This window comes from Propithecus coquereli, unplaced genomic scaffold, assembly GCF_000956105.1.
Source record: "Propithecus coquereli isolate 6110/MARCELLA unplaced genomic scaffold, Pcoq_1.0 Scaffold194, whole genome shotgun sequence".
Classification (NCBI taxonomy): Eukaryota; Metazoa; Chordata; class Mammalia; order Primates; family Indriidae; genus Propithecus; species Propithecus coquereli.
Genome location: NW_012144300.1, coordinates 1,268,254 through 1,278,958, shown reverse-complemented (window position 1 = coordinate 1,278,958; position 10,705 = coordinate 1,268,254). Strand labels below are relative to the sequence as shown.

At 39.4% G+C, this 10,705-nt stretch overlaps 1 protein-coding gene across 2 annotated transcripts in view; it reads left to right on the top strand.

The window, feature by feature from the left end:
* Window positions 1–10,705, top strand: part of KDM1B (lysine (K)-specific demethylase 1B) — a 50,901-nt gene that overhangs the window by 17,667 nt on the left and 22,529 nt on the right. For both annotated transcript variants that reach the window (XM_012643264.1, XM_012643263.1), the window contains exons 8-10: window positions 2,067–2,105; window positions 5,654–5,864; window positions 7,507–7,691. In XM_012643264.1, the coding sequence (XP_012498718.1) occupies window positions 2,067–2,105; window positions 5,654–5,864; window positions 7,507–7,691 (435 nt within the window). The remainder of the gene's footprint in view (window positions 1–2,066; window positions 2,106–5,653; window positions 5,865–7,506; window positions 7,692–10,705) is intronic.

The window sequence follows — 10,705 nt, the reverse complement described above, 5'->3', positions numbered from 1 at the left end:
GAACAATATGAAAGAGAACAGTAGCAAACTACACACACTGTTCTGGATCCTTGTCATTTGATATGCCTTAAAGATGCTTGCATGTCAGTACATAAAGATCTCTTCTTTCTCTTTAATGACTGTCTAATAAATACTCTACTGAACGGATGTCCCATGCTTAATTAAGCACCATCGAAGGTCATTTACGTGACTTTTATTATTATTATTTTATTGTTTTATTATTAGTGATGGGGCTGCAGGCAATAGATTTGTATCTATGCCATTTTTGAGTATAATTGGTACGATCAATTCCTGGAAGTAAAATTTCTGTGTCAAAGGGTATATACCAGTTGTTTTCATATGAAATAATTTATAGACACAAAAAGATGTATAACTTGTATGTAAGGAATAAAGAATTAAAGCAAAACATGCCTGTACCTACCAGTTTAAGAAACAGAGCACTTCCAATGTTTCAGACCTCCCAATGTGCGCCTTAGTAGTTACTCCCTGTCTTTTCCCTGCTGGGGTAAACAGCATTCTGAATTTTGTAGTTATTATTCCCTTGCTTTTGTTAGAGTTAATGACATATTTCTGAAATCCTGAACATTAAGTTTTGCCTATTTTTGTACTGGTTTTAAATTGTGTCATCACTGCTTGTGTTCCTCTCTAACTTGCTCTTTTCATTGAACATTGAGGTTTTTGAGAGGCATGCAGGTGGATGCCTAAACCTCTGCTTTGTTAATTTTCCCTGCTGGTAGTAGAACATTGTGTGAATGTACTTCAGTGTATCTTTACTGGGGTTCATGGACATAATGGTTGTTTTTAGTTTTTGGCTGTTATGTACAGTGCTGCTGTGAGCATTCTTGCCCTGCAAGTGTACATATTTCTCTGAAATAGATTCCACGGACTAGAATTACTAGGTCATACGGTATACCAATCTTCAGTTTATTTAGATACCTTTTCTTAGTGAAGCATAACCTTCGAACAGAAAATGCACAAATCAAAATGCACAGCTCAATGAATTTTCACCAAGTATTCGTTGAGCCGCATCCCAATGAAGACATTGAACACTCACCAGCCTCTCAAAAACCCCCTGGGTCTGCTTCTAGTCACAGCCTCCATCCCTTCTTCCTCAGAGTAGCTGCCTGCTTTTCTGACTTACAAACTATCAATTTTTTTTTTACTTGTTTTTGAATTTTATGTAAATGGAATCATTTGGTCTGGCTTCTTTTGCTCAATATAATGTTTGTGAGGTGTGTCCACATTGTAATGTGTAGTCGTAGTTCATTGTCATTGCTGTGTAGCATGCCAGTGTTTGACTATATGACCTAGGTATCCATTCTACTGTTGATGAACTTTTGAGTTGTTAGCTTTTTTCTATTACAAACAATGCTCCTTTGAATTTTTTTTTTTTTGAGACAGAGTCTTGATCTGTTGCCTGGTCTAGAGTGCTGTGCCATCAGCCTACTTCACAGCAACCTCAGACTCCTGGGCTCAAGTGATCCTCCTGCCTCAGCCTCCCAAGTAGCTGGGACTACAGGCATGTGCCACCACGCCAGCTAATTTTTTCCATTTTTAGTTGTCTGGCTAATTTCTTTTTATTTTTAGTAGAGACAGGGTTTCACTCTTGCTGAGGCAGGTCTTGAACTCCTGACTTCAAGTGATCCTCCCATTTCAGCCTCCCAGAGTGCTAGGATTATAGGCATGAGCCACCACACCTGGTCCAAACATTTTTTAATACTTCTGTTGGAGCACATGTACAAGGGTCTCTCTAGAAAATATATCAAGGATAGAATTGCTGGGCATATCATAGGTATCTTTGGTTATACAAGATAATGCAAATTGTGTATTTTAAACTGTTCATATTTTGTCATTGCTGTCTATAGTTGTTATATTCCTTTATTTCCACCAGAAACATCTTTTGAGAGTACCTGTCTCTGCACACTCTCACTTATCCAGTATTTTATCAAAACATTATTTCTTTGCTTGTCTAATAGGTGAAAAGGGGTATCTTATTGAAGGTAAATAAACACTTAAGATTATACTTTATAAGTAAACCCAATTAAAACTTGGTTTTCTTTTTGCAGCCTGAGACCTCAGATCATTGTTCTCTCCCAGAGGATCTAGTGAGTATTTCTGCATATTCCGGATTGGGGTTAATTGTGCCTTCAATAAGTACTATAAGTAAATGACAGTAACAGTTTGATGAGTTTCTTTCTCTTTATTTGGTTGCTGATCAAAGACTTTTTAATCTAAAGTAACTATATTATGAAAATGCTAGCAATATTATGAAAATGCTAGTATTGTGGGTGATCCCACCCCCACAACTTAAAAAAAAAAAAGTGAAGTATTGCTTTACATTAAAAGGAAATAAACAGGAAGACACTGCTCCCCTGCTGTGCTTGAGGGAGCAGACTTGCTATACTTGTTTTTCAAGGATGACTTTGTGACCTCTTCTCCACTTGACTCCTTCTAAGAAAAGAACAAGAGGGCCATAATTTGGTTGTCTTGGCCTGGCTTCAGCTGCAGGAGTGTTTCTGTGCATTCTGACCTCAGCCTCACTGCTCTGTCCTGGCCACGCCCAGATGTGAAGGGGGAACAGTACCCCAGCTGGCAAAGCCTCCTCACATTTCCTGTGTCTTCATAAAACTTTGCTACCTGAGTTGACAAACTCCATGTGCCATGTAACCAGAGCCAGTGACTGTTTCAGAAAACGATTTTTAAAATTCTGGGTTTCTCAGTTACTAAAATTCTGAGTCATTCTGATTTTTAGTGATTTAGGATTATGAATTTGCGGTTGTTTTAGATGTGTGAAACTCAGGGACTATGATGGATTTTCAGGCAAAGGGAGAATTGACACTTGGCAAATCTACTTTGAATCCATTCTGTTATATGAAGGGGTGTGTGTATGTATATGTGCGTATATATACACATTTTTAATAATAGATTTACCCTCAATCCACAATAAAGTGGTGGCTCAAATAATTTTTGGATTTAACGTAGAAAGGATGAGATTATATAAAGGAAAAATAACTTTAAATACAATTGCAGTACTTATTGTCCTGTCCCCTAATATTGAGACTGTTTTGCACCCAGAAGAATACAAACTTTAGGACAGAGGCCATATTCATGGGATATAAGAACTTAAAATATTTGGGAGAGTCCCTGGATATTCATCTGCCAGTTACTTATTTTTGTGTTCAGTTAAGAAAAAGTCAGGAACAGGTCTATAGCCATAATCATTTACCTTTTTTTTTTATTTCTGTGGATTATAGGGTCACTTTTAAAGCAGTTTCTAAATTTCTAGTGGGTATGTAGATTTCCTATGCCTGCTGTAACAAGTTACTACAACCTGGTTGGCGTAAAACAACAGAAATGTATTCTCCTGCAGTTCTGGAGGCCAGAAGTCCAAAATCAAGGTGTTGGCAGGGCTGTGCTCCCTCTGGAGGCTCCAGGGAGGATCCTCCCTTGCCTCTTCCAGCTTCTGGTGGTTGTCAGCAATCCTTGGCCTTCCTTGGCTTGTAGACACACCACTCTGATCTCTGCCTCTGTCATTACATGGCCACCTTCCTTGTGTGTCTTCCCTGACTCTGTGTCTCTTCTCTTCCTATAAGGACACCAATCATAGTGAATTTAGGGCTCTCTCAGTTCCAGAATGACCTCATCCTAACTCATTACATCTGTACAGATTTTATTTCCAAATAAAGTCACCTTCTGAGGTTCTAGGTGGGCATGAATTTTTGGGGAACACTAATCCAATACACTGCATATTTGATTAAATACACTAATGGATTGACTACATAAAGTATCATTTCTTCAGTGGCATATGTATTAAAGATAAGAATGGGATTTTTGATGGCATATTGACAGAATTCTAGCCAGGTGTACAGGAATGGTGACTAGCAGGAGCAAATGCTAATTTATTAGTCACTGTTTTGAGTTTCTCCCATGCTAATGCAGACGCTGGGTTGGAGTGGGCTTCTAGGGAAAAGAAAGACTAGAGGCTGGGTGGGTGGCTCACTCCTGTAATCCTAGCATTCTGGGAGACCCAGGCAGGAGGGTCGCTTGAGGTCAGGAGTTCAAGACCAGCCTGAGCAAGAGTGAGACTCTATCTCTACTAAAAAACAGAAAAAAAATTAGCCAGGCAACTAAAAATAGAAAAAAAAAAAATTAGCTGGGCGTGGTGGTGCACGCCTGTAGTCCCAGCTACTTGGGAGGCTGAGGCAGGAGGATCGCTTGAGCCCAGGAGTCTGAGGTTGCAGTGAGCTCTGATGCCACTGCACTCTAACCTGAGCAACAGAGCGAGACTCTTTCTCAAAAAAAAAAAAAAAAGACTAGGAGGAGGTGGCAAGATGGCAGGACCTCTCTTGGGTCTTGACTCAATTTGCCTACTCTGCTATGTGACCCATGAAATAGAAAAGAATAGGATGAGTCAGGTTCATGTATTTTAAGGCACCAGCCTTCTGCCCTCTACATGGTCCAATCAGAGTGTCAGGGGCTGAATTCTGTTTACTCTTTCCTTGGGACTGAGGTAGGAAGAGGCTTGGTAGAGGCAGACCTGTGTTTAGAAAGGAGCTGGAGCTCCCCTTCTTTTGGGACAGTGTAGGCTGGTCCAGGATAGCCAAACCTAGAATAAGTCTTGAGAGCAAAGGATGCAGACTCAAATACCTTCAGGATATTTGAGGAAGATGAATGTGCGAGGCAGCTGGCAGTAATTTATAGGAGATATTAGGGCTTGTAGTAAACTGAAAAATGCTTGCTGCCATTTGAACTCTGAAATCTGAAGACCAAACAAAATGTATCTTCAAGCCAGATTTACCCTGTAGACTCCAAGTTTGCAAACTTCTGCTTGGTGGCAAATGGCATTTGCATGGAGCCTGGGGACCTGTCTACAGAGGAGGTCCCTGAGCTCAAGGTTCCCTGTGTCAGATTCTTAGAATTCTTGGAGCATATGTTTACGATTGTGCTTTAAAAAGGCTTTCTGTCTACCATGGGCTTTGTGGCAGTGTCGCTTCAGAAGCCATGTAAGTTTTATTTTTATTGCAGCAGTTAGCCATCACGGGGGTGCTGTGATCCAGTGACTCCATATGTTAAACCAACTCTGGAACATGATCACATATTTGAAGACTGAAAATAGCTTATTTTGTTCAGTTCTACATTTGGCATCTGACTTTGATGGTTGCAGTATAGTTTTCTCTCTGAAAGCTTTGTGGTAGCACTTGGCAAAAATCAGTAATGCTTGACCTCTACTCAGGAGCATTATTTTTTATGCCCAGTTTCTCAATTTCAGCGGTCTTGAAATCCTAAGTAAAAGGGGGTGGATGATAGATGATTACCAAGAAGAGATGTATTTCCCATATCAGGCTTAAACATAGGCTTGGGGTATAGTAAATGGCTCAGCTTTAAGACTTACCTGGCTTTGGGTGGGGGGCGGGTGGAGGAGGCTATTGCTGTATGTCGGAAAGAATTCTGCTTAGGAAACATTCTTTCCAGGTATCATCAGACCATGTTTGTTTCAAAATCCGTGTGTGCAGAATTGTTAAGATTGAGAGGGAGAAAGCACAATGAGAGGGTTAATTAAAGATGAATGAAATGAAGAGTATCCTGTCCTTGGCGGAATCTGCATGGACACTTCTTGTCTGTTCTTCTCCCTCTTCTGCTCGGCCCCTCTCAGCGAGTGTCGGAAGTTTCCAACCATTGGTGGTACTCCATGCTCATTCTACCTCCTTTGCTGAAAGACAGCGTGGCAGCACCCCTGCTCTCTGCCTACTACCCCGACTGCGTTGGCATGAGCCCCTCCTGCACCAGCACAAACCGTGCCACCACCGGCAGCAATGCCAGCCCGGGGAAGCTGGAGCACTCCAAGACAGCCCCCTCTGTGCCGGGTGAGAGCTGTTCCTAGTATTCCCTGCCTTCCATTCCCTTCCCCTCCCTGGAAATGTGGGTGAGCAAAATGCAAAAGATTTTTTTTAATGTAAGCAGCCTGTGACATAAAGCACATTGTTTCGTGGATTTAGTTATCCTGTAGATCAGTCATGTCGTTTGTGTATAGCGTGCAGTTAATTTTTCTCTGACGAATCTAGAAGGCCTGCAGCACTTACTCATGAATTACCTACTGGGTTTAATGAGTGTTTATTTGAAAGTTGGATAGCTGTCTAATTTAACGATAACATGAACTCTGACTTATCAGGAAATAGTTTTGAACTACATGAGCAGTCCTTTTTTCTGTGAGTCTTTCTGCTGCTAATTATGTCATTGGTGATCTCAGCAAAAATGATCTACTCTTGAAAAAATTTGAAACCTCAGGTCAGGGCAGGCATGCTGTTGACTATTTACTTTTAAAGAAATCTTTAAAATTCTCCATTAGAATCTTGGTGTAGAAGCAAGAATTCTGGATTTTCTAATGCCTGTACATGAACAAACTGCATTTTTGATAGTACAAATAGATTTTTGCATTGTGGCCCTATCTTAAGGTTTTTGATAACACTGGGCCCTCTTAAAATGTAGTTGTGGAAATCAAAGCTGAAGTTGTAATTCCCAGAGTTAATGAAGGTGTACTGAAACAGGCACTCAAATACTATTAGAGTGCACATTTATGAAAGGTGATTTGGCAGTGTGCATCAAAAACCTTAAAATAGACTCTTTGACCAGCAGTGCCATTTCTAGGAATTTGTTCTAAATAAATAATCAAAAGTAAATCTAAGGGTTTATATACAAAGACATTTGTTTTGGCATTTTTTATAATAGTGAAATAATTGGATAAAATTTAAATGCCTAGCAATAGGGGAGTGGTTAAATAATAAGAAAATATATAGCCATCGAAATCATAGTTGGTGACATGGGAAAATGATACTATAAATTTTAAAAAGTAGGTTAGAAAACAGCACTTTTATAGCAGTTTTCCAATATCTGTTGTTAATATCCAATATATTATAGATACAACAAATATCATCATAATATTCTCTATTCGTAGAAACAGAAAGAAGGGTAGAGTATACCCCTAAATGTAACCCCTCCACTTGGACATATTCAAGGATTAGTAATTGTCATTTATTTCTGTGAACCTATTTTATAATCAGAAAAATGCCATAAAAGTTAACTTTTAAAATATATCTCATGGGAAGTTGGTGTTCAGTAGGTATAGAGTTTCAGTCTTGCAAGATGAAAAAGTTCTAGAGGTCTGTTGCACAGCAATTTGAATATATTTAATACTACAGAAAGGTACACTTAAAAATGGTTAAGATGGTAAATTTTATGGTATGTGGTTTTTTTCCTACAATGAAAAATTAAAATTTTTCTCCATACTACAGAAATTAAAGTTGTAAATGACTTGTGAAGAAAGATTGGGAAAAAAAATATTTAATTCATATGTATTTTGACCAACTTGGAGGGAGGAAGCAGAGAGATTTATGTCGGATAGACCGCAGGGTTTGTCTAGGCTATCCTTTTTGGTTTGTTTTTTCTCTTTGATTCTTCTGGATTTGGAAGTCACAGCTCGCAGAGTTGCTCATTTGTGTCACCTGTCAGTTCCAGACATGAACCGGTACTTCCAGCCTTTCTACCAGCCCAATGAGTGTGGCAAAGCCCTCTGTGTGAGGCCAGATGTGATGGAACTGGATGAGCTCTATGAGTTTCCAGAATATTCTCGAGACCCCACCATGTACCTGGCATTGAGAAACCTCATCCTCGCACTGTGGTATACTAACTGCAAAGTAAGTAAGGGCACATTAGGTAACAGCATGTGGACAGAGTACTTTGTTGAAGGAGGGAAACTGCTTTATCCAGGGATGGAAGCTTTAGATCATGGTTTCTTAGCCTTGGCACTGTTAACCTTTTGAACAGATAATTCTTTGTGGTGGTGGCTGCCCTACGCATTGTAGGATGTTTAACAACACCCGGGTACATCTCTAGACATTTCCAAAAAGGGGTAGAGTCAATCCTGTTGAGAGCCACCACTTTATACTATACAGAATCAGAATGCTGACTCTGTAATGAGTGAGTATAAGGTACAAAGTTTGGTCAAAGAGTTTCAGTAGCAATGCCAGAAGGAAAAAAGAAAAATCAAAGGTTAGATTATGAACATTTGAGGGCAGGGACTAAGTTTTATTCTCCTCTGTGTCCTCAAGCAACCAAGACCAATGCTTTTCTCTCTGTTGGGACTAAATAAATGTTAGAAACATCACACAGCACCCACCTTGAAAAGCGTGAAGATAAACTGGGGGGCAGAGTGGGAATACTAGTTTTTTAAAAAAACAAAAAAACAAAGACTTGACCCTAGGATTTTTCTGATTTATTAATTTCTTCAACAATTGAGTCACTGCTGAATGCAGAATGTTGTGCAAGAGTGCCAAAGTAGTCTTGATTAAAGAAAGATGGTTCAACTTCACCCTGATATTTCACTGGATTAGAATCCACTGTGAGCTCTTTTGCTACAGCAAGGGGTCCGGTCGTCATCTGTGGTGTATGTATCTTGCTCTGTAAACCTGTATCTTGCTGCTGCTCTGTAATCCTATCTTGCCCCACATCAATAAATTTCACCTTGTACTTGCAAAAAAAAAAGGGAGAATCCAGCATGAGATGACCTGATTAAGTTATGGCTGTTCATGCAATTATATGAATTCTATCCAGGTGAGTTGGTTGGGCAAGGTACAAATACTCATTTTCTGCCCAGCACGCTTGAGTAGGTACTCAATAAACATTTACTGAATCGAACAAAATTGTGTTCAGGATTTCATATAAATAGGTTACAAAGATGTACTTTTCAGAAACAGCATTGGATTCATTTTTCTTCACATTTCCTTTTATTTGACATTGAAATTTGACTTATATAGGGGAGAATGTTATAGAAAAAGTCCTGAACTTGTCAGTCTGGATCTATCTTAGTTTTTAATAAGAAACTAGAATTTATTGTGTATACTTAATACTCTAGTGGAAAGACATAAATATATTTGCTTTTAAAAAATCAAAGATGTTGAATTTTTTTTTTAACTTCGTGAATACAAACCAATTTATTATCTTTTGCAACAATCTCAGCCAACAGTTGTACATATTTACTACTTCTGGTATATGGTCATCTGCCTGGGTTTGATTAGGTTCTGGTGGAGCCAGGCGTTGGTGACAGGAATAGAGGAGAGGCCTGGGGTTGGGGGAGCCCTTGGTGCCTGTTCCAACTTCCTGACACTGGTCTGGAGTAGTGGCTTCATGACTCTTGAGTCTTTGAAACAGACCAAGGCCTTGCCAAAGCTGGGTCAGCAGAGAAAGGCAACATCTTTTTTTTTCCTTTAGGTTCTTAAATCAGCCCCGCCACATCTTATCAGTCATGAGAATCCAGCTTTTCCTGCTGCCAGTACAAGCAGCAGCCGGGATTTCTGTAGTGGCCTTTGTTGAGTTGGGAATGTGATGTGCTGTCCCCCATGCTCCTTGCAGCAGTCATTCTTGGTGAGGGGAAGCTCATGTGATAAACTATAAATTGCTGTGTCCTCCTTTTGTCCCTTTTTTCTTCTTTTCCCCTACTGGACAAACCTCTCTTTGCACTTACTATCTTAGTGTTAAATAATGGATTTGAATTGTCCTGAGAATTTTTTTAAGTGTAATAAAATATACATAACATAAAATTTACCATTTTTACCATTCTAAACGTACAATTTAGTGGCATTAAGTACATATACAGTATTGTAAAACCATTGCCACTATCTGGTTCCAGAATTTTTTCATTGTCCAAGGGGAAACCCCATACCCATTAAGTAGTCACCTCCCATTTTCCCAGCCCCTGGCAGCCACTAATCTCCTTTCTGTCTCTATAGATTTGCCTATTCAGGATATTTCCAATAAATGGAATCATATGTGGCCTTTTGTGACTGGCTTCTTTCACTTAGCATGATGTTTTCACATCCATGTGGTAGCATGTGTCAGAACTTCGTTCAGTTTTATAGCTGAATAATATTCCATTGTATGGATAGATCACATTTTGTTTATCCATTCATCAATTGATGGGCATCTGAATTGTTTCCACCTTTTGCCTATTTGAATACTGCTGCAGTGAACATTCTGTTTGAATACCTGTTTTCAGTTCTTTTGGGTATATACCTACAAGTGGAATTACTGGGTCATATGGTAATTTTATGTTTAACTTTTTGAGGAACCAAGAGACTTTTATTTATGATGTACAACATGTTTTGAAATATGTATAATATTGTGGAATGGCTAAATCAAGCTAATTAACATGCATTACCTCACATGCTTATCATTTTTTGTGGTGAGAACACTTAAAATCTCAGCAATTTTCAAGTATACAATACATTGTTATTAACTGTAGTCACCATGTTGTACAATAGATCTCTGTCTTTTTTTTTTTTTTTTAAGACAGAGTCTCTGTCACCTTGGGTAGAATGCAGTGGTGCCATCGTAGTTCACTGCAACCTCAAACTCCTGGGCTCAAGTGATCCTTCTTCCTCAGCCTCCTGAGTAGCTAGGACTACAGGCATGCCACAATGCCCGGCTAATTTTTCTATTTTTAGTAGAGATGGGGTCTCACTCTTGCTCAGGCTGATCTCAAACTCCTGACCTCAGGAGACATGTAGTGGAAGCAGTCCGCCTGCCTCGGCCTTCCAGAGTGCTAGGATTATAGGCATGAGCCACCTTACCTGGTCACGATAGATCTCTTGAAATTATTCTGCCTGTCTAAACTGAAATTTTGTGTCCTTCAACCAACATTGCCCCATACCCA